Source organism: Danio aesculapii, chromosome 23 (assembly GCF_903798145.1).
Source record: "Danio aesculapii chromosome 23, fDanAes4.1, whole genome shotgun sequence".
Classification (NCBI taxonomy): Eukaryota; Metazoa; Chordata; class Actinopteri; order Cypriniformes; family Danionidae; genus Danio; species Danio aesculapii.
This window is the reverse complement of record NC_079457.1, coordinates 7,023,832-7,049,059: the sequence shown is the minus strand read 5'-3', so window position 1 is coordinate 7,049,059 and position 25,228 is coordinate 7,023,832. Positions and strand designations below refer to the sequence as shown.

Below are 25,228 nucleotides of genomic sequence, written 5' to 3'. Positions count from 1 at the left end.
GCTCGTCAATAATCAAGCGCAGGTTATTATCATCAGCTCAAGAAGTTTGTTATTTCAGATATAATGTTAGACGCGCGCGAGCGCTAGCAAGAAAGCGAAACCGCTCGCGCCTCAGACCGGCTCGTAAAAAACTACGGGCCACAGGGTAAATCTGCTCTTCTTCTGGATTGTGGCTGTCCATCAAAATGACGACAAGGTTTGTTGAGCCCGGGTCGACCATGGCTCGTAATTATATGTATTTATAATTCCGCTAAAATCTCTCGCTGTGTTTTTCAAACATGGCGGGTTTTTTGTTTTCATTCTGGCTTGTTGCGTAAGGGAATGACATATCTCTGTAAACCAATAGCGTTCAGCTGCGCGTGTGGCTCCGCCTTTTGGTACCCTTTCTCGTCTTTGGTACCCTTTCGAAAGGGTGGCAAAAAAGTGGTACGGTACGGTACGGTTCGGTACGCTTTTTGACAGTGGAAACGGCCATAAAGCATACCAAACCAAACCGAACCGTACCGTACCACTCAGTGGAAACGGGGCCATTAATGTTGTATAGATTACACTGCCTATTATAGTATGTTTTACTTTCAAAATGGAGTATAAATTCATCCCATTTTGGCGTTGAAAATTCTTTGAACATATTAGGTGATGCTTGTCAATCAGACAACGCTTCTATGTTGTTCTTGCTGTCAATTGCGAGACAAAAATTATGGATAAAAGTTTATAATAAACTGCTGTGAGTTCAACTGCAGGCGCTGCGTGTATTTAAAAATGCGGCATGAAAAGAGGTGGATGTAATGATAGCTATCTCCAAACAATATCTCCCATTCATTTGATGTTTTTCAGGGAGCTGAGCGACGTTGACAAAGACGGCGCTCTCACTTTCCTAGAGTTCTGCACTGCCTTCCATCTGATCGTGGCACGGAAAAATGGCTACCTTCTTCCTGAAACTCTTCCCGCTTCGCTGAGACCAGGCTTTAAGGAACCGGTGGTTACAGAAGCACCATCTGAGGTTGGACATCTAGAACTCTATGCAGACATCTTATAGGACATCTAGACCTATTATGCAATATACAAGATGTAAAAATAAGTCTCTGATGTGCTTAGAGGGTTTGTGTGTGTGAATTTTCTGCTCAAAATACCCCATAGATAATGTTTTAGAACTCTTTGAAACTGACCCTTTTAGGCTTTGATCAATATTGTCCCGTTTTGGTGACTGTCGCTTTAAATTCAAATGAGATTGAGCTCTTTTTAAAAGAGGGCGGAGCTACAAATGCCGGTGTGTCAGCATAGTGGCAGATTCAAAACAGTTCTAACGTTATCTCTGTGAATCTATAATGAATTTGTGCATCCTAAAGCTTCACATTTATAACATTTATAGGCACTGACATCATCTTCGCAGGTACAGTGTGAAAACTCTAATGCCTGAGGGCTGCTTCTCACTCAGGGCTGTCTATATCACTTTGGGAGTTTGGGGAAAGGACGAGAACACAATTGCAGAACTAAAATGGGGTATTTATTAATTATAAAAACAAAGCAAAAAGGCAACAAAAGCAACCCCGAGGGGGAAAACATTAACAAAAACAAATAAATAAACAAACTTGACTGGGCAGGCTGGCTGGGATCAAGGCTGGAATAAGACTAGACGAGGCAGGATGAATAAACGATGTCTGACAAACTGGCACAGGACAGCAGACATGAGTAGACTATAAATGGGAGCAAATTAAGAAACAACAGGTGAGCAAAATTAACTAATAATTGGATAAGGAGGGTGGGACCAAGCGGCAACCTCCTGCTCTCCCTTGTGAAACAAATTCGGAAGTAACTGAAACTGCAATTCATTGAAATTCCGCTAATCCTGACTCCATAAGGAGCAAATTTCTATTGAGCCCACTATTAAAATGGCCGAATAAAAGGTGTTTACAACCTGGTACAAAGAACGATTTTGGCTCATATAGCTAATATTACAGTTCATGACAACTGTGAGGGGTGATTTTATTTTTTTTTTGTAACTTATCCGTTTCGTTTTTATTAAGTTATATTAAATCTGCATAATTAAGGGCGTGGCCATTTGAGTGACAGCTAGGTCTCTAGGTCTCCGTCACTTCACCTCAGCTGATTCCGGCTGATTAGCTGCTGAACTCGGCATATACATCATATTTTTGTTTTGTTTTATATGGCTTTACACAGTCAAACTGCTTTTTGGATTTATTTCTTATAATTATCATATGATATGGCATGCTGTGTGCACTTAATTGTGTAATTTACGTAAATACTTAATTTACGTACAAGTTCCATTCACATGTATACTGTAAACACCGTACTTTTTTAACGATCGAATAGTACATTTAAATTTAAATATAGTACTTACTGAGTAGTAGGCGAGTTCGGACACAGCCTAAGACAGGATATGAGTGCTCGGCTCGAGTTTTCGCAACATACAAGACAAGACAGTTCAGGACTAGTGTCTGGACTCCAAAACAAGAATTTACAAGACTGAAGACTGTCAGGATTCTGCCACTATGCTAATGAGGGAGACACGGTCACTAGTGGGCGGGGCTTTCCCTCTCTGATGACATGTCAATCAAAGTGTTTCTGTAGACTGTTTTTATTAACTGTGATTTAATCAAATAAAATAATGAATTTTAAGCTGGACATATTCACACACTGTTTGCCGCACAACTGTGCTTAAACCCCATATGAGAGTAATTTATTTTATTTTTTTGCATAAGAGGTCCCCTTAAACTGCCCAGTGTTTTTTATCCTGTGTAATGTTTATGATGCAATCAGTAGAAAGTTCCGACAGGTTTGGATGGAGCTTTATGTGTGAGTATTGTTTTACAGGCCACTCAACCTCTCATCGTCTTTGATGATAATATGATGCCTGGAGCAAATCATCCGGTGAGAAGAACCTTCATCCAACTTTTATGCCAAGATCTTAGTGTTCAGTACATTTCATTCTGTCTCTTTTCTTTCGCTTTCTTTTGACTTTAAAAAAATATTAAAATGCTCTTTTGTCATGGTGATTTGCTCACAATAATGCAATGCAGCAAAAACTATTTTAATAACAGATGTTTTCATAGTCAGCTATTGTTTCTAATTATATATTTTAAAAAACTACACTTACTGGCCACTTTATTAGGTACACTTACTATTACCAGGTTTGACCCATTTTTTCCTTCAGAACTGCCTTAATCCTCTGTGGCAGAGATTCAACAAAGTACCGGAAATATTCCTCAAAAGATTTTGGTCTATAGTGACATGATAGCATCACGCAGTTGCTGCAGATTTTTTCGGCTGCACATCCATGATGCGACTCTCCTGTTCCACCACATCCAAAAGGTGCTGTATTGATTGAGATCCGGTGACTGTGAAGGCCATTTGAGTACAGTGAACTCATTGTCATGTTTAAAAAACCAGTCTTAGATGATTCACGTTTTATGACATGGCACGTTATCCTGCTGGAAGTAGCCATCAGAAGATGAGTACACTGTGGTCATAAAGGGATGGACATGGTCAGCAACAATACTCAGGTAGGCTGTGGTGTTGACACGATGCTCAGTTGGTACTAATGGGCCCAAAGTGTGCCAAGAAACTATCTCCCACACCATTACACCATGGATGAATCCATGCTGATCATGTTTGTTGAAGCCAAGTTCTGACCCAATTCTCCAAATGTCGCAGCAGAAATCGAGACTCATCAGACCAAGCAACATTTTTCCAATCTTCCATTGTCCAATTTGGTGAGCCTTGTGAATTGTAGCCTCAGTTTCCTGTTCTTAGCTGACAGGAGCGGCACCCTGTGTGGTCTTCTGCCACAAGGTTGGATGTGTTTGTGCGTTCAGAGATGCTCTTCTGCAGACCTTGTTTGTAACGAGTGGTTCTTTGAGTTACTGTTGCCTTTCGATCAGCTGGAACCAGTCTGGCCATTCTCCTCTGACCTCTGGCATCATCAAGGCATTTGCGTTCCAGAATTGCGCTCACTTGGATATTTTCCTCTTTTTTAGACCATTCTCTGTAAACCCTAGAGATGGTTGTGCGTGAAAATCCCCCAGTAGATCAGCAGTTTCTGAAATACTCAGACCAGCCCGTCCGGCACCAATAATCATGCCACGTTCAAAGTCACTTAAATCTTCTTTCTTCCCCATTCTGATGCTCAGTTTGAACTGCAGCAGATCGTCTTGACTATATCTACATGCTCAAATGCATTGAGTTGCTGCCATGTGATGGCTGATTAGAAATTTGCGTTAACGAGCAGTTGGACAGGTGTACCTAATAAAGTGGCTGGTAAGTGTATAAGAGTATTATTTAAATTTACATTCTATTTTTTATCAACATTATAAATCAACATATTTTATATGGTAAATAAGAATTCATATTATAAATAATATTAATTTAGTTTTACACAATTTGCACAATTTTATAGTGTATTTCTCAGTATCTTGAATTAGCTTTTACGTATATATATATATATATATATATAGTTTTTATTTTAATGTTGTTTAGTTTATGTGCCTAGTTACACTTTTATGATCTTATTACTCACCCTTTCAGTAATTATTAATATTAAGCTTTTTTAAAGTTCAGATTTATGCATTATTTAATTTCAGCTAAACCTCAGATAATAAAAACTATGTTTAGTATGGTTATTTTTAGTTAATAACGTTTAGATAATATATAATATTTAAAATAATTTGCATCATTAAAAAGAAAACAAAAGACAAACAGATATTCTGAGCAAATGAAAAAAAACTCTCTCTCTCTCTTTTTTTGAGCATGTGTCTGAAAGGCAGATGGTGCTAATGATTCTCATATGAGATATAATCTCCATAAGACAAAAAATAATAATCCAACCACCACCATATAACGGAGTAAACCTCTACATGAGCTCACATCAATCATTTATTGCTGGCTTTTTCATTTTCCCAAACAGGAAATGGGCTCAGTTGACCTGCAGGTGACCTCTAGACCTGGTGTGACCACTAAACAGGACACCAGAGATGAAAGCAGGAAGCCGGGTAATGACAGACCTCAATGAACTTGATTACAGGGGAAAATATTATCATAATATATCATAAACTAATAGTCACACTTTAAAATGTGTAAATGTCATTACATTACCTACAAATAATCTGAGTGAGCTATAATGGTCAGGAACTGCCTTTTTGCTTGGACTATTTGTTGAAGTCCACTTATAATATTGTCAAGAAATATTTGTATATACCACTACCTGACAAAAGTCTTATCATGATCCCAGTTGTAAGAGCAACAAATAATAACTTGACTTCTAGTTGATCATTTGTAAAAGTGGCAGAAGGTTGATTTTTCTGATGAATCATCTGTTGAACTGCATCCCAATCATCACAAATACTGCAGAAGAACCTACTGGAACCACATGGACCCAAGATTCTCATAGAAATCAGTCAAGTTTGGTGAAGGAAAAATCATGGTTTGGGGTTACATTCAGTATGGGGGCATGTGAGAGATCTGCAGAGTGGATGGTAACATCACCAGCCTGAGGTATCAAGACATTTGTGCTGCCATGTACATTACAAACCACAGGAGAGGGCAAATTCTTCAGCAGGATAGCGCTCCTCATACTTCAGCCTCCACATCAAAGTTCCTGAAAGCAAAGAAGGTCAAGGTGCTCCAGGATTGGCCAACCCAGTCACCAGACATGATCATTATTGAGCATTATATGCGTTTTTTTTATTTTTTATTTAAGCCTGTTTGAAACAAATGCTTAACAGCGCATAGTCTGTCTGAGTCTGTCCTCATTTCAGAGTGTAGCCTAAATATAGTCATAAAAGGTGGTTATTCTGACAAGAGACTCAGTTGTTGTTATTTTAGTTGCTTTAATATTGAGGACCACTGTTTTCTTTTTGATCCTCACAATTTTGGAATCCAGTCGCGGGCCGGATTGAACGGCTCAGCGTGCCGCCAGTTGATGATCAGTGGTGTATCGTGTGCCACTTGAGACGCAGCTATAGTCTACTATTAGTTTGTTTGATCATGCTGCCTTTGCTTTTGCCTTAAAGCAATTTATGTAAGAATTATATGTTGTGTATCTGTATCTGTTTTATATTAATTTGATGCCAAGCCTCCCATGGAGAGGTGTTGAGCATTAGCAAGTCTGCTAAAACACTTAAACAAATGCATTCGGTTGTCCAGTGTAATTGGGATGTCCATGTCAAATAAAAAATAAAAAGATACACATAAAAGTAAATTGAAATAGTTAGAATAGTTTGGGATTTTTCATTAGTTTTAGTTTTTATTTCGTTTTGACTTTTTGTTTTCAAATTCAGTTCATTTTAATGAGTTTTCGAGGTGGATTTGCTAGTGTTCAATAGTTTCTATATTTTGAAATTGCTTAATTTTAGTTAGTTTTATTAGTGTCAGTGTAGTTTATTTTTGTGTGTTGTTGTTGTTTGTAAATAAGGATATTTGTTATGTGCAAGATTCAAAATCATCAGAATAAATATTGCATAATAAAAACTCAACTAAAGATACTTTTTTTTAAAACATGTATTTAGAAGACACATGAACACTACCATCCCCCATCCTCAAATTCAAATACAACAGCCCACAAGATACGTTAGCAGTCCTAAGTAAAATATGTGTGCTTGGCTGCTTCTGAGGTTAGATACACAGTAGTGATGGGAAGTTTGGATCATTAATGCAAACCAGATCTTTTGTGGCAATCCTCCCATGCTAGGACTAAATTCACCAAATATATGTAGTCAGCAATCATAATTCAGTCAGTTAAAACATCACCATGATCTGAATAGTTTCTTACAATTAAGTTTTGCAACCCAAACTGAAGCATGCTTTCACTTATTTATACTCCATTACGACTTTCTGTCTGAAATAAACTTACATTTGGCCAGATCCTCTCATTTAAGCCCTCAGTTTACCAGCGCTGCAATTTAAGTTTGGTTCAGTCACAGCAGGCTGTCATCTATTGTTTGTGTTCGGCAGTGCCGTGCACAGACTCTTACATGGGCAGGTGTTCATTCACGCTAAGTGGGGGGGAACGGTCACGCGGAAATCGCGCTAAGGTGCACTTCAGCCAATGAGGGAAGAGGGGCAGTGGTTCCAACGTGTTCGGTACACCTGCTGAATCACGCATGCGCAGTATTATCAGTTCACCGCTTCTCAAATCTGATCTCAGTGTACTGTTCTAATAACTGAAAACTCAGTATATATTGTTTTATTTCGAGTCAGAGGGGGTATCAGGCATGTTCAAAAGTAAGTAGTTTGTGATTAAGAGTGCTTCGTGGTGATGTGGAATCATTTCAAATATTCAGTTCGGCTTGGTGAACTAGTTTTAACTGGTTCACTTAGAAGATTCGGTTAAAATAAAGGTTCGTTCGTGATCAGGATCACTAATATGGAGATTAACAACCCCCTTATTGGGCACAAATGTGTTAATTGAATACTTTTAAGTGTCTGCTTAGGCGCTATTTAATGCTGTCACCGCCACTGTTGTCATGTCCAGCTGTTGTTTGATCCCTGGAGCAACAGCGAGGATGACTGGAGGTAAACCGGCTTTGATCTGGCAAATAGCATCAGGTTTACAGCGCTGAGGTGCTGCACGGGTCAAACACCTGGCAGCACGATAGTAAATAGATTTACTTCAAGGCTGCATTTACACTGCAGATCTTGATGGTCAATTCCAATTTTGTGACTGTAATCGATTTTTTTTTGATGACCTGCTTACATCATCTTTTAAAAGTGACTCATGTCTGATCGTCTGCATCTACACAGCAAACGGCAAAGGCGCAATGACCAGGAAAAAAAAAGAGCGGGCGCTGACTAACAGCTGAGAACTAAAGAGCGTTCTTTTCTTTGTTCCTGTATGCATCTGTTCGCAGCTTTTGACAAGCTGTTTTACAAAGGTCCAATTGTCCATCTTCTTTTGATATTATAGGCTTTTTTAAACCAGTAGGCATGTTATGTCATGTCCATGGCGTGATTTAAGCACGGATGTATGCACTAGTTTTATATTAGTTTTATAATTGGTTACGTGGCGAACATTGCGCTCTCTCGCTCTCGCTTACATGCTTACATACTTGTGCTTTATGACAATATAAAGCTGTTTAAGTCTTTGTGTTTGAGATTTAAGGTTTGGGACTCTGAAGTCTTCTTTTTTATTTATTATAAGCTTTGAACACATTAATAACATAATAGTACAAAATTCAGATATATGCTATGTCCCGGGGAACATTATAAGAATTGCAAAAACACAAACGGAATGATAACAACAACAAAAAAAAAGTATTACAGAATACTTATATCCATATAAACAAAAGTAATAACTTAGGATACAATCATCGACTACAGCGGGGGATCAGTATCAGAAAAATTCCTTCATGAAATCTAACATTAAATCACTCTTTTTGTTTTTAATTTGCATTAGAGACTTTTTCAAGTTTCCATTTCTAATAAAAAGATATTGCATTTATGAATAAAATATTTACCTTGTAACATGTAGAAGTTAACAACATACTCGAATGTTCTTTTTGTGTGTGAAAAAGTGCAAATGACATTTCTTAAAGATAGCCTGTAATTGACATTTCTTTGCCCAAATAACACGTCACTAACATCATTCCAAAATTTAAGAGAGACATCACAGTTATAGAAAAGATGAGATCATGTATCTTCCTCATGTATATTACAAAATGTGCAAGTATTATCAATATCCATGAATTTAGATAAAGTTGCTTTGCAAGGATAAATTTTGTGAAGTATTTTAAAGTGCACTTCTTTAACCTTATTTAAAAGGCAAAATTTAAAGGGTATTGACCAGGCATGGGACTCTGAAAGTCTGTTCTGAAATGAAAGCGTCAGACTTGACGTCATTCGCTACGGGTATTAATGACGCGCGACTCGCATTGACAGATGAAAATCCGATCTACCTGCTTACACTGCAGAAACGAGAACACAGATGCGATTCATATCGGATAAATTTACACATATGAACAAGGCCTGAATCTGATTTGAGTAAATCGGAATCCATGTGATTTGTTCCTGCTTACACGTACATGGGCCATATCCGATCTGTGCCACATGGGAGAAAAAAATCGGAATTGAGTCACTTGAACAGTGCAGTGTAAATGCAGCCTCAAACACATACAGTACGCTTATGTAATTAATACATTTACAAAGACAAAAACGAAGGACATTTTTGCTGTTATTTTAGTTTGTTTAAGTTAGTTTTGTAAGTAAACAATACAGTTTCAGTTAGTTCTAGTTTTTTTAAAAACTCTCGTTTTTATTTTTATTTCAGTTCACGAAAATGATTTTTCAGTTCTACTTTAACATTTTTTTTAGTTCGTTTTCGTTAACTATAATAACCTTGGCATGACCTTGCTTTTGAAAATGCTGTTTGTATTTATTGATTTGGTTTAAGGAAGGGTTAAGCTCAGCGATTCGCTGGTGATCTGTACGTCAAGCTCTGCCTTCTTATGGACGTGTACATTATGGGCGTACTCACACTTTGTACAGTTGCCTTGAACCGGACCTAAGCACGCTTGTCCCCCCTCCCGTCCCCCAACGGCCTGCACTCATATTACATTCGGGCCTAGGCACGCTTACGCTCAGCACAGTGGAGATTTCTTTAGTTATGTCGCTGCAGTAATTAGGAGGTGTGCTGAAGGTGCGCAGTTTTCGTGCCTAGTGAGGGGTTTGCGTCTTTAATAACCGATGAGTTTGCATTCATTGAACAGTAAGAATGATTAATAAATCGATATGAAACAATCCCTTAAAAGTCGCGTCTCGCTTTCAGTTTCGGGATCTGGTGCGTTGTGCACAAGCGTACCACGCCAAAGCCCAAGTGAACTGCACACCTCTTCCAACCCTGCACCACACCTCTTCCAACCGGGCCAGGGCCGGCCAAGTGAACCATGCCTGAGCCCGATTCAGAGCACTCACACTACAAACGATCAAGGAAATGGGCCTGGGCACGGTTCAGATAGCATAGTGTGAGTAGGCTCTAAGGACGTGTATCTGAAACATTCAACAAAACGCACCCTAAGTAATGTATTTCAGATTCACAGAAATGTGACAGCGCCCTCTAGTGGATTGTCAGCTGAAACGTGGTGCAAATGCATTTTATGTTTTGCAAAAATGTAGACTGAGACACTAACCCTGGTTGCAACTAGCAGTAATGACTCACTATTGTGGTGTGAAATTAATCAATCATTTTCTTAAATATTTAATTCAATATATGTTTGTCTTGTCGTCTTCTGAGCATCTTTATCATTTGTATCGTAAACTCATAGACTTAAGAAGAAAAGAAAAAGAAAGAAAGAGATAAGAAAGAAAGAAAAGAAGAAAGAAAGAAAGAAAATACGGAAGGAAGGCAGGCAGGAAGGAAGGACAAACGCTACGGACACAAGGAAAGAAAGGATGAAGGACGGATGGACAGACAGAGTTTTCCCTCATTGTTATCTCCCACTCATCAGCATTATTGAGTGCAGCTCTGCATTCTTCATCAGTCAGCAGGAACATTAATACTTAATTCACCATCTCCACAGAAGAGAACAGTTGTGCTGGAAGAGCTTCAGATGTAGAAACATTCTCAAGATCAAACTCAATCCTCCAGACTGCAGTCATATCACAGATCATGGCCATCAATGATCATCATGCTGAATAATTCAGACCGTCATTTAATCACTTGCTATTTCATTGTCTCATTTATTATTCCAGTAAGCGTTCTCTATTGTTCTGTTGTCTTTTGTTTCAGTATCATCTGCTGACAGGGTTAATGCCGTGTCTGTGCCTTCTGCATCAGTGCTGTCAAAATATTACATGCCAAAATCAGTGATGACAGTAATGTAATGCTCTTGAGGGAGTCGACTGTCTGTCTTCACCTTGAAAGATTCAATCTCTTTTTGTCTTGTTGTCACTCACAGCGTATGATGGTAAAATGGCGGGTCGTCCCAGTGTTCCTCAGGAAAATGCTTCTCCGGGCCATTATTCTCTCAAACTGCAGCCGGAGCAGCCTTCCATCACGTGTGAGTATTTTATTTATTTATTTTATTTATTTTATTTATTTTATTTATTTTATTTTATTTTATTTTATTTTATTAAATTACATTTTTTTATTAAATTACATTTTATTTATTTTATTTTATTAAATTACATTTTATTTATTTTATTTCATTAAATTATATTTTATTTTATTTTATTTTATTAAATTACATTTTATTTTTTTATTTTATATAAATTTTTATTTTATAATTATTTGTATTTTTATTACATTTTATTTTATTAGATTTTTTTATTTTATTTATTAAATTACATTTCATTTTATTTATATATTTAATTTTATTTTATTATATAAAAATTATTTTTTTTATGAAATTTTTTTTATTTAAACATTTAATTTAATTTTATTTAATTTTATTTTATTATATGAAATGACATTATTTTAAATTAAATTACATTTTATTTAATTCAACTTTATTAAATTATTTTATTTTATTAAATTATATTTTATTTTATTAAATTACATTTATTTATTTACATTTTATTTTATTAAAATATATTGTATTTTATTTTATCTTTATTTAATTACATTTTAATTTAATATATTTTTTTTTAAATTAAATTTCATTTATTTTATTTTATACTTTTTATTTATTTATTTTATTTCATTATTTTTATGTTATTATTTTTTATTTCTATTTTATTAAATTATATATTGTATTTAATATATTTTACTTTAAAAATTACATTTATTTTATTTTATTAGGTTACATTTTATTTATGCATTTATTTGGTTTCATTATTTATTTTATTGTATTTATTAAATAATATTTTATTTAGTTTATTAAATTACATTTTATTTTATTAAATTATATAATAATTTATTTCATTTTGTTTTTATTATATTACATTTTTATTTATTTTATCAAATAACGTTTATTTTAATTTTTAACATTTAATAATTAAATAATTTAAGTTTAAATATTAGGTTTGGCAGTAGTAATATGTGCTAAGAAAAAAAATTGACATTAAAATATTTAGCTCTTTATCAAAGAAAGATAATATTGATAGTAAGATTAACATCAATAATCCAAAGATTTCTTTAATAACAGTTACAATTCATGGCATGGTCATTTATACATTATTCATCAGGAGTCGCCGCAGCGGAACGAACCTCCAAACTATCCAGCATGCCTTTCTAGCTGTAACTCAGACTGTGGGGGAACACCGGAGCACCCCAGAGGAAATCCCACGCCACCACGAGAGAACATGCAAACTCCAAACAGGAAATGCTAACTGGCCAGCCGGGGCTTGAACCAGTGACTTTCTTGCTGTGAGGCAACAGTGCTAACCACTGAGCCATCGTGTCACCCTTCATGGCATGTTTCAGGGCTGTTTATAGATATTTAAGAAATGTTCAGTTTTGATTTTTTAATTCGGTACATTTATTACACTGTGAATATTTTTTATCTTCAAAAAAGAAAGATTCATATGCACACACACACACACACACACACACACACACACAAACACCACACACCACACACACACAAACACACACAATTAAAGTTTAAAATTATTTAGCACGTTCTCTGTAATTTATTCTTATAATTTATTTTCATAAAATTTGCTATAAGTTTTAATGTTTTTTCTTCATGGGAAACTCTTATTTTTTTAACATTGACTGAATTAAAAGCAGTTTAAATTTTTTTTTAAAGCAATTTTTTATTGCCAACATTATTAGCCCGGTTAAGAATATAAATATTTTTTGATTGTCAACAAAACAATCCACTGTTATTTCACAAGAGTACTCATAATTTTTGGCTTCAGCTGTATATTTTCAGTAGGTCTTCCTCCATTATTTGCAGATACTCAGGAGCCCAGTGCTTTCTTAATATTATAAACCTTAATGAAAGCCAAATTGCCCTGTAAAAGCTCTTGATTTGAGTCCTGCTCAGACTGTTGATTTCTCTCTTTCAAGGTTCCGTCAGTGGAGCGACTGGTGGAGCGACGTGGAGGTGGATTACTCGGACGACCCCTGGAGGATCACAGAGGAACAGCGGGAATATTACACTAACCAGTTCAGGAGTCTCCAGCCCGACCTCAATGCTCTTATCATGGGTAAGAGACATCAACCACTGCTGCCAAAACATCCCAGATTATCCTGCATTTATTTATTCACCATTCTGCATTTATGATAGTGAATGGATGGATGGATGATTGAATCAATGAATTAATTCAGTGGCTGTATTTGGTTGTTGGGTGTCCACAAACAGAATAGTCAATGGATTGTTGGATAGATATTTTGAATTGGTTGATTGGATGGATGGGAGAATGGATGGATAAACAGACGGATAAAATTATAGATTTAAAAAAGATGAATAGGACGATTGATGATTGATGGTTAAATATATTAATAGAATGATGGATGGATTGATGGATGATAGATAGATAGATAGATAGATAGATAGATAGATAGATAGATAGATAGATAGATAGATAGATAGATAGATAGATAGATAGATAGATAGATAGATAGATAAAAAGATAGATGGAAGGAAGATGGGAAGGAAGATGGGTGTTAGATAGATAGATAGATAGATAGATAGATAGATAGATAGATAGATAGATAGATAGATAGATAGATAGATAGATAGATAGATAGATTGATTGATTGATTGATTGATGATTGATTGATTGATTGATTGATTGAACAAACAGAAGCACAGAGTGGTAGACGTAATGATGGACAGATGAATAAATATATGGATTTAAAATAGATGAATGGAATGAAGGATATATTGGATGTATAGATGGATGGACAAATAGAAGGATGGAAGGATGAGTGGATAGAACAGGGGTGTCCAAACTACGGCCCGCGAGGCTTTTTATAAATATTAATGGAATCTGGCCCGTTATATAAAAATGAACGTAATTCAATAAATAACCACCGGGTGTCGCTATACAATGCCTTCAATTAGGAAGCAGTTCTTACGACCCTAAAACGAACTGACCAAACTGAAGGAAGCATAATTGATAATCACGTTTTGGCGAGCCATGGCGCAACCAAGAAAAAGGAAAATCAACAGTGAGGTGCAGCAAATTTCAGTCACGTTGGGGCAAAGAATATTTCTTCACAGAAGTCAGCGGGAAATGTCTCTGTTTAATTTGCCAGGAATCAGTTGCTAGTAACGAAGGAATGTAATATTAAAAGACATTATGAACAAAACATCAGGCCTTCAGCTCTTCCTCTGGTCCCGAACGAGATCATAAAGTAAACAATTAGCAGCTGCCCTATCAGCTCAACAACAGCAAGTTTTTTTCGTTGCTAATAAAGTGACACAAACACTCTACGCTGGCTAGTTATGAGGTGACTCAGCTAATCACACAGCACAGGAAACCCTTCACTGAAGGACAATTATAAAGGAGTGTCTGATGAGTGTTTGCAACTGTTGATTTGCCCAGAGAAGATTCAAGATTTTAAAAACGTCAGTCTTTCTAGAAACACAGTTGGACGACGAATTAAATAATTCCATAATAATATACACACGCACACACACACCACACATTATATATATATATATATATATATATAATATACACACATATACGTGTCTGTGTGATGTATGTAAAATTTGGCCCGGGACAACTTTTTTTTTTTTTTTTTTTTTTTTGCATCTGGCCCTCGGCCCAAAAAGTTTGGACACCCCTGGGATAGAAGGTTTTAAGAAAATGATGGATGGGTTAAAAGATGGATGGGTAGGAAGATTGATGGTTTAATATATTAATATAATGATGGATGATAAATTAACAGATGGATGGATGGATTGACAGAAGGAGAGACAATGATTTATTATGGATTTAAAATAGTTGAATGGAATGATGGAAACATTGGATGTATGGGTGGGTGAGTAAATAGAAAGGTATAGAGCAATGAGTGGACAGAAGGTTTAATAAAACGATGGCTGGATGGATAGAAAATGTAATAGAAAGATGGATGAAACAATAGAAGGAGAGAGTGCTGGATGGATAGATTGAAGGATAATTTGATGGAGAGATCGATGGTTAGCTGGAAGAACAGAAGATAGATTAAATGGAGGGATAGAAGTGTGCTGCAAATTATGAATGATAGATGGATCAATAGGTGGGCAGATGGACTAAAAATGATGGATAGACATTATAAAGATGGTATGATTGGTTAGATGAACAGAAAGATGGATGGATGTATAGGGGAATGGATGGATCGATTGATGTACAGACGAATGTATGGGTGAAAAGAAAGATGGATGGATGAATGGATGGATGGTTGGGGGGATTTGATTTGATTGATTTGATTTGATTTGATTTGATTTGATTTGATTTGATTTGATTTGATTTGATTTGATTTGATTTGATGGATGGATGGATGGATGGATGGGTGGATTTGATTTGATTTGAATTGATTTGAATTGATTTGAATTGATTTGATTTGATGGATGGATGGATGGATGGATGGATGGATGGATGGATGGATGGATGGATGGATGGGTGGATGGGGGGATTGGATTGGTGGGTGGATGGATGGACTGTTTTGGTACTTTGATGTATGGTTGGATGATTGGATTGGTGGATGGGGGGATTGGATTGGTGGGTGCATGGATGGACTGTATTGGTACTTTGATGGATGGTTGGACGGATAGATTGGATTGGTGGATGGATTGGATGGAAAGAGAGATATTTGATGGGTGGGTGGATTGATGGGTAGATTGCAGATCCCTGAATAGAAAAGTTGGTTGTATGGGAAAATGGATGTGAGATAAATGACTAGATGAATGATTTATGGATTGTATAGATGGATAGAAAGCTGGATAGATGAATGGACAGAAGGCTAGAAGGCTGGATGGAAAGGACAGTTGGATAAATCAGTTTTTGTTGACATGTTTCCCTCTCAAGTTTGATCATTTCTCCTTCATGATATACTGTGGGAATGATGATTTATTGTTGGCAGTTTCATTTTTTAATGCTTTATTATTATTTTTTCCATGCAGGAGCTGTTGCAAAAAACTTCTTCACCAAGTCCAAGCTTCCGATTCCAGAGCTGTCTCATATATGGTGAGTATAAAGCCTCAGTTCTGCTAACATACACTAGCAGTTTCCATTCAGAAATACAAACTAAACTTGTGAACAAAAACTGGAATATTGCATAAAGCATTTATGAATAAAGCGGCATTTCCATCCAGTGAGTCTAAGAGAACAAAACCATCACTTCCTGATAAACTGACACCAAATATCAATAAGAAGAATGCAATTTGAATAGGTAGGAGAAGCCACTGTGCACCTATTTTCTTCTATAATAAGTTGCGCCTCAGAAGATTAAATGCATTGAACGCAATGCGATGGTTTTTGAAGGCGTGAGACGCTCTTTAGGAGCGTAGACAGTTTTGGAGCTAATAATAATATAATAATAATACTGAACTACTGTTTAATTCAGTTGAATTCACCTTTATTTCTATAGCTCTTTTACAATGTAGATTGTGTGAAAGCAGCTTCACATAGAAGGTCATAGTAGTGTCAGTCCAGTTTTCAGAGTTTAAGTTCAGTTGAGCTCAGTTCAGTGTGGTTTAATAATCACTACTGAGAGTCCAAACACTGAAGAGCAAATCCATGGATGTGCAGCTCTACAGATCCCGAACCATGCAAGGCCAGTGGCGACAGCGGCGATGAAAAAACTTCACCAATTGAAGTGAAGAATTCAAAAACCCTGGCACAATGGCACAACCATTTCTCCTATGGCCAAACGTCTTGTGCAGAGCTGCAGACTAGGCGGAGGCTGGAGAAGCTGGGCCTCAGCGAAGACTCGTCTGTCCCTGGAGCGTCACAGGAATTATTCTAATGCTCATCACTCCTCCGTGACCAACCACAGCAGCTGCTCAAGATACTGTCTGCGTCCAGGATTATGGAAACCTTGGAATCATCTCGTCGCTGGTCTTGGATCGAATCAGTGGCGCTGCATAGTCTATGGGCCTCAGGATGAGTATCCCCAGGTGGACATAGAGAATGAAGAGAATAATTAGCGTAGCTGCTGTTCATAGTGTATATAAACGAGATGCAGAAACCTGTGTGGAGCACATTCATGTTTCATACCGCTAAGTGATGCACTGAGGTATGCTTTGCTAAAAAGATAGGCTTTTAATCTAGTTTGAACTGCGAGAGTGTGTCTGAGCCTCGGACTGTGATGACAGGACTTTGGCTGAGGGATTTTACAGTGAGCAAACAACATTTCAGATGAGATAAATTGAGCTTTGAAATGCTGGTTTATCCATTAATGTTGTCCCCACCAATTTTTATTCATCACATGATCTGTAAAAACAAAATCAATGACTTTTTTGACGCACCATGCCGGAAATTAATTCAGTAAGGTGTTTCCATCATAGTTTACGCACATTTTCTCATCAAACAAAAGCCTTATCCTACTCACTTGTGCGCACACATTTTTCCATGTGCATTTTTTTCAATGAATGTGCATCTTGGTGCAGGGTTGCCAGATATAGCTGACTTTTTCTATTCCTAAAAGCTGTCCAAAACCCGCCTAAACGCACAACAAATGCCCCAAAATATCAGATTAATATTTTATATCATTTTAATTTATTTTAATCTAATTTAACCTAGTTACTTTACCTGTCATAATATTTTAACCATACAGCCACCAACACCAGCAGTCACAGAACCACAACATAACCGGATCACATCGAAACACTGCCCACCTGTCACTTACACACTGCACTAATGGCTCGTTTCCACTGACTGGTACGGTACGGTACGGTACGGTTCGGTTTGGTATGGGTCACCTTTATCAGGCTTGCGTTTCCACTAACAAGGGTACCCTTTTGGTGGGCGTGGTGTACGACAGAGAGTTTCAGTCGACATCATTCTAGCTCGAGGAAATGTCTACAGTAAAGCTGTACAGGTCATTCACATATCATATGAGGAGCACTTCTCACAAAACAGATGCTTTACACACATACATACTTGTGTAGAAATGTTTATTACTAACTTTTCTAGGAACATGAGTTGATTATAACTGCAGATCAATGACAGTGTGAAACAGCCGACTGTAACGTCTGTAATTATATTAAATAACTAAATAAATGAACATATAAACACATACAGCCCCTTACAGTCTCCGATATGTTACCAAATACAGAAGAACTATACACAGCAGACATTTCGCCCGTATTTAGGTTCAAAACAACAGAAATTATAGCCTACAGTCAGTGAAAACCTCTTATCTGTGTATGTAAGCTTCAGCAGCACATGTAGCCTCTGTTAGAAAGTAATTCCGTCATTCCCGGTTCATATTAATCCAAAAGGTGAAGATAATAAGTTAGTTAATCATGGAATTTTGTTCGCGTTTGCTGAAAAATAATGTGCTCCTTTTTTTCCGGCTTCTCCTTTGTTTCTTCACGCTTCACTCTCACGTTTGTCAGTGTCTGACAGGATCGGGTTTCTAAAGCTCGTCAATAATCAAGCGCAGGTTATTATCATCAGCTCAAGAAGTTTGTTATTTCAGATATAATGTTAGACGCGCGCGAGCGCTAGCAAGAAAGCGAAACCGCTCGCGCCTCAGACCGGCTCGTAAAAAACTACGGGCCACAGGGTAAATCTGCTCTTCTTCTTGGATTTGTGGCTGTCCATCAAAATGACGACAAGGTTTGTTTGAGCCCGGGTCGACCATGGCTCGTTATTATATGTATTTATAATTCCGCTAAAATCTCTCGCTGTGTTTTTCAAACATGGCGGGTTTTTTGTTTTCATTCTGGCTTGTTGCGTAAGCGAATGACGTATCTCTGTAAACCAATAGCGTTCAGCTGCGCGTGTGGCTCCGCCTTTTGGTACCCTTTCTCGTCTTTGGTACCCTTTCGAAAGGGTGGCAAAAAAGTGGTACGGTACGGTACGGTTCGGTACGCTTTTTGACAGTGGAAACGGCCATAAAAGCATACCAAACCAAACCGAACCGTACCGTACCACTCAGTGGAAACGGGCCATTAATGTTGTATAGATTACACTGCCTATTATAGTATGTTTTACTTTCAAAATGGAGTATAAATTCATCCCATTTGGCGTTGAAAATTCTTTTGAACATATTTAGGTGATGCTTGTCAATCAGACAACGCTTCTATGTTGTTCTTGCTGTCAATTGCGAGACAAAAATTATGGATAAAAGTTTATAATAAACTGCTGTGAGTTCAACTGCAGGCGCTGCGTGTTATTTAAAAATGCGCATGAAAAGAGGTGGATGTAATGATAGCTATCTCCAAACAATATCTCCCATTCATTTGATGTTTTTCAGGGAGCTGAGCGACGTTGACAAAGACGGCGCTCTCACTTTCCTAGAGTTCTGCACTGCCTTCCATCTGATCGTGGCACGGAAAAATGGCTACCTTCTTCCTGAAACTCTTCCCGCTTCGCTGAGACCAGGCTTTAAGGAACCGGTGGTTACAGAAGCACCATCTGAGGTTGGACATCTAGAACTCTATGCAGACATCTTATAGGACATCTAGACCTATTATGCAATATACAAGATGTAAAAATAAGTCTCTGATGTGCTTAGAGGGTTTGTGTGTGTGAATTTTCTGCTCAAAATACCCCATAGATAATGTTTTAGAACTCTTTGAAACTGACCCTTTTAGGCTTTGATCAATATTGTCCCGTTTTGGTGACTGTCGCTTTAAATTCAAATGAGATTGAGCTCTTTTTAAAAGAGGGCGGAGCTACAAATGCCGGTGTGTCAGCATAGTGGCAGATTCAAAACAGTTCTAACGTTATCTCTGTGAATCTATAATGAATTTGTGCATCCTAAAGCTTCACATTTATAACATTTATATAGGCACTGACATCATCTTCAGCAGGTACAGTGTGAAAACTCTAATGCCTGAGGGCTGCTTCTCACTCAGGGCTGTCTATATCACTTTGGGAGTTTGGGGAAAGGACGAGAACACAATTGCAGAACTAAAATGGGGTATTTATTAATTATAAAAACAAAGCAAAAGGCAACAAAAGCAACCCCGAGGGGGGAAAACATTAACAAAACAAATAAATAAACAAACTTGACTGGGCAGGCTGGCTGGGATCAAGGCTGGAATAAGGACTAGACGAGGGCAGGATGAATAAACGATGTCTGACAAACTGGCACAGGACAGCAGACATGAGTAGACTATAAATGGGAGCAAATTAAGAAACAACAGGTGAGCAAAATTAACTAATAATTGGATAAGGAGGGTGGGACCAAGCGGCAACCTCCTGCTCTCCCTTGTGAAACAAATTCGGAAGTAACTGAAACTGCAATTCATTGAAATTCCGCTAATCCTGACTCCATAAGGAGCAAATTTCTATTGAGCCCACTATTAAAATGGCCGAATAAAAGGTGTTTACAACCTGGTACAAAGAACGATTTTGGCTCATATAGCTAATATTACAGTTCATGACAACTGTGAGGGGTGATTTTATTTTTTTTTTGTAACTTATCCGTTTCGTTTTTATTAAGTTATATTAAATCTGCATAATTAAGGGCGTGGCCATTTGAGTGACAGCTAGGTCTCTAGGTCTCCGTCACTTCACCTCAGCTGATTCCGGCTGATTAGCTGCTGAACTCGGCATATACATCATATTTTTGTTTTGTTTTATATGGCTTTACACAGTCAACTGCTTTTTGGATTTATTTCTTATAATTATCATATGATATGGCATGCTGTGTGCACTTAATTGTGTAATTTACGTAATACTTAATTTACGTACAAGTTCCATTCACATGTATACTGTAAACACCGTACTTTTTTAACGATCGAATAGTACATTTAAATTTAAATATAGTACTTACTGAGTAGTAGGCGAGTTCGGACACAGCCTAAGACAGGATATGAGTGCTCGGCTCGAGTTTTCGCAACATACAAGACAAGACAGTTCAGGACTAGTGTCTGGACTCCAAAACAAGAATTTACAAGACTGAAGACTGTCAGGATTCTGCCACTATGCTAATGAGGGAGACACGGTCACTAGTGGGCGGGGCTTTCCCTCTCTGATGACATGTCAATCAAAGTGTTTCTGTAGACTGTTTTTATTAACTGTGATTTAATCAAATAAAATAATGAATTTTAAGCTGGACATATTCACACACTGTTGCCGCACAACTGTGCTTAAACCCCATATGAGAGTAATTTATTTTATTTTTTTGCATAAGAGGTCCCCTTTAAACTGCCCAGTGTTTTTTATCCTGTGTAATGTTTTATGATGCAATCAGTAGAAAGTTCCGACAGGTTTGGATGGAGCTTTATGTGTGAGTATTGTTTTACAGGCCACTCAACCTCTCATCGTCTTTGATGATAATATGATGCCTGGAGCAAATCATCCGGTGAGAAGACCTTCATCCAACTTTTATGCCAAGATCTTAGTGTTCAGTACATTTCATTCTGTCTCTTTTCTTTCGCTTTCTTTTGACTTTAAAAAAATATTAAAATGCTCTTTTGTCATGGTGATTTGCTCACAATAATGCAATGCAGCAAAAACTATTTTAATAACAGATGTTTTCATAGTCAGCTATTGTTTCTAATTATATATTTTAAAAAAACTACACTTACTGGCCACTTTATTAGGTACACCTTACTATTACCAGGTTTGACCCATTTTTTCCTTCAGAACTGCCTTAATCCTCTGTGGCAGAGATTCAACAAAGTACCGGAAATATTCCTCAAAGATTTTGGTCTATAGTGACATGATAGCATCACGCAGTTGCTGCAGATTTTTCGGCTGCACATCCATGATGCGACTCTCCTGTTCCACCACATCCAAAAGGTGCTGTATTGGATTGAGATCCGGTGACTGTGAAGGCCATTTGAGTACAGTGAACTCATTGTCATGTTTAAAAAACCAGTCTTAGATGATTCACGTTTTATGACATGGCACGTTATCCTGCTGGAAGTAGCCATCAGAAGATGAGTACACTGTGGTCATAAAGGGATGGACATGGTCAGCAACAATACTCAGGTAGGCTGTGGTGTTGACACGATGCTCAGTTGGTACTAATGGGCCCAAAGTGTGCCAAGAAACTATCTCCCACACCATTACACCATGGATGAATCCATGCTGACATGTTGTTGAAGCCAAGTTCTGACCCAATTCTCCAAATGTCGCAGCAGAAATCGAGACTCATCAGACCAAGCAACATTTTTCCAATCTTCCATTGTCCAATTTTGGTGAGCCTGTGTGAATTGTAGCCTCAGTTTCCTGTTCTTAGCTGACAGGAGCGGCACCCTGTGTGGTCTTCTGCCACAAGGTTGGATGTGTTGTGCGTTCAGAGATGCTCTTCTGCAGACCTTGGTTGTAACGAGTGGTTCTTTGAGTTACTGTTGCCTTTCGATCAGCTGGAACCAGTCTGGCCATTCTCCTCTGACCTCTGGCATCATCAAGGCATTTGCGTTCACAGAATTGCCGCTCACTGGATATTTTCTCTTTTTTAGACCATTCTCTGTAAACCCTAGAGATGGTTGTGCGTGAAAATCCCAGTAGATCAGCAGTTTCTGAAATACTCAGACCAGCCCGTCCGGCACCAATAATCATGCCACGTTCAAAGTCACTTAAATCTTCTTTCTTCCCCATTCTGATGCTCAGTTTGAACTGCAGCAGATCGTCTTGACTATATCTACATGCTCAAATGCATTGAGTTGCTGCCATGTGATTGGCTGATTAGAAATTTGCGTTAACGAGCAGTTGGACAGGTGTACCTAATAAAGTGGCTGGTAAGTGTATAAGAGTATTATTTAAATTTACATTCTATTTTTTATCACATTATAAATCACATATTTTATATGGTAAATAAGAATTCATATTATAAATAATATTAATTTAGTTTTACACAATTTGCACAATTTTATAGTGTATTTCTCAGTATCTTGAATTAGCTTTTACGTATATATATATATATATATATATAGTTTTTATTTTAATGTTGTTTAGTTTTATGTGCCTAGTTAACACTTTTATGATCTTATTACTCACCCTTTCAGTAATTATTAATATTAAGCTTTTTTAAAGTTCAGATTTATGCATTATTTAATTTCAGCTAAACCTCAGATAATAAAAACTATGTTTAGTATGGTTATTTTTAGTTAATAACGTTTAGATAATATATAATATTTAAAATAATTTGCATCATTAAAAAGAAAACAAAAGACAAACAGATATTCTGAGCAAATGAAAAAAAACTCTCTCTCTCTCTTTTTTTGAGCATGTGTCTGAAAGGCAGATGGTGCTAATGATTCTCATATGAGATATAATCTCCATAAGACAAAAAATAATAATCCAACCACCACCATATAACGGAGTAAACCTCTACATGAGCTCACATCAATCATTTATTGCTGGCTTTTTCATTTTCCCAAACAGGAAATGGGCTCAGTTGACCTGCAGGTGACCTCTAGACCTGGTGTGACCACTAAACAGGACACCAGAGATGAAAGCAGGAAGCCGGGTAATGACAGACCTCAATGAACTTGATTACAGGGGAAAATATTATCATAATATATCATAAACTAATAGTCACACTTTAAAATGTGTAAATGTCATTACATTACCTACAAATAATCTGAGTGAGCTATAATGGTCAGGAACTGCCTTTTTGCTTGGACTATTTGTTGAAGTCCACTTATAATATTGTCAAGAAATATTTGTATATACACTACCTGACAAAAGTCTTATCATTGATCCCAGTTGTAAGAGCAACAAATAATAACTTGACTTCTAGTTGATCATTTGTAAAAGTGGCAGAAGGTTGATTTTTCTGATGAATCATCTGTTGAACTGCATCCCAATCATCACAAATACTGCAGAAGACCTACTGGAACCCACATGGACCCAAGATTCTCATAGAAATCAGTCAAGTTTGGTGAAGGAAAAATCATGGTTTGGGGTTACATTCAGTATGGGGGCATGTGAGAGATCTGCAGAGTGGATGGTAACATCAACAGCCTGAGGTATCAAGACATTTGTGCTGCCCATTACATTACAAACCACAGGAGAGGGCAAATTCTTCAGCAGGATAGCGCTCCTCATACTTCAGCCTCCACATCAAAGTTCCTGAAAGCAAAGAAGGTCAAGGTGCTCCAGGATTGGCCAACCCAGTCACCAGACATGATCATTATTGAGCATTATATGCGTTTTTTTTATTTTTTATTTAAGCCTGTTTGAAACAAATGCTTAACACCACATAATCTGTCTGAGTCTGTCCTCATTTCGGAGTGTAGCCTAAATATAGTCATAAATGGTGGTTATTCTGACAAGAGACTCAGTTGTTGTTATTTTTAGTTGCTTTAATAGTGTGGACCACTGTTTTCTTTTTGATCCTCACAATTTTGGAATCCAGTCACGGGCCGGATTGAACGGCTCAGCGTGCCGCCAGTTGATGATCAGTGGTGTATCGTGTGCCACTTGAGACGCAGCTATAGTCTACTATTAGTTTGTTTGATCATGCTGCCTTTGCTTTTGCCTTAAAGCAATTTTATGTAAATAATTATAATGTTGTGTATATGTATCTGTTTTATATTCATTTGATGCCAAGCCTCCCATGGAGAGGTGTTGAGCATTAGCAAGTCTGCTAAAACACTTAAACAAATGCATTCGGTTGTCCAGTGTAATTGGGATGTCCATGTCAAAATAAAAAATAAAAAGATACACATAAAAGTAAACTTGAAATAGTTAGAATAGTTTGGGATTTTTCATTAGTTTTAGTTTTTATTTCGTTTTGACTTTTTGTTTTCAAATTCAGTTCATTTTAATGAGTTTTTCGAGGTGGATTTGCTAGTGTTCAATAGTTTCTATATTTTGAAATTGCTTAATTTTAGTTTAGTTTTTATTAGTGTCAGTGTTAGTTTTATTTTTGTTGTTGTTGTTGTTGTTTGTAAATAAGGATATTTGTTATGTGCAAGATTCAAAATCATCAGAATAAATATTGCATAATAAAAACTCAACTAAAGATACTTTTTTTTAAAACATGTATTTAGAAGACACATGAACACTACCATCCCCCATCCTCAAATTCAAATACAACAGCCCACAAGATAACGTTAGCAGTCCTAAGTAAAATATGTGTGCTTGGCTGCTTCTGAGGTTAGATACACAGTAGTGATGGGAAGTTTGGATCATTAATGCAAACCAGATCTTTTGTGGCAATCCTCCCATGCTAGGACTAAATTCACCAAATATATGTAGTCAGCAATCA

At 37.1% G+C, this 25,228-nt stretch overlaps 1 protein-coding gene across 1 annotated transcript in view; it reads left to right on the top strand.

Annotated features, from left to right (window-relative positions):
• reps2 (RALBP1 associated Eps domain containing 2) overlaps positions 1 to 25,228 on the top strand; it is a 109,115-nt gene that overhangs the window by 48,711 nt on the left and 35,176 nt on the right. Inside the window, exons 7-10 of the mRNA XM_056449279.1 lie at positions 16,008 to 16,071; positions 19,310 to 19,475; positions 21,311 to 21,367; positions 23,398 to 23,482. Of these exons, the coding sequence (XP_056305254.1) occupies positions 16,008 to 16,071; positions 19,310 to 19,475; positions 21,311 to 21,367; positions 23,398 to 23,482 (372 nt within the window). The remainder of the gene's footprint in view (positions 1 to 16,007; positions 16,072 to 19,309; positions 19,476 to 21,310; positions 21,368 to 23,397; positions 23,483 to 25,228) is intronic.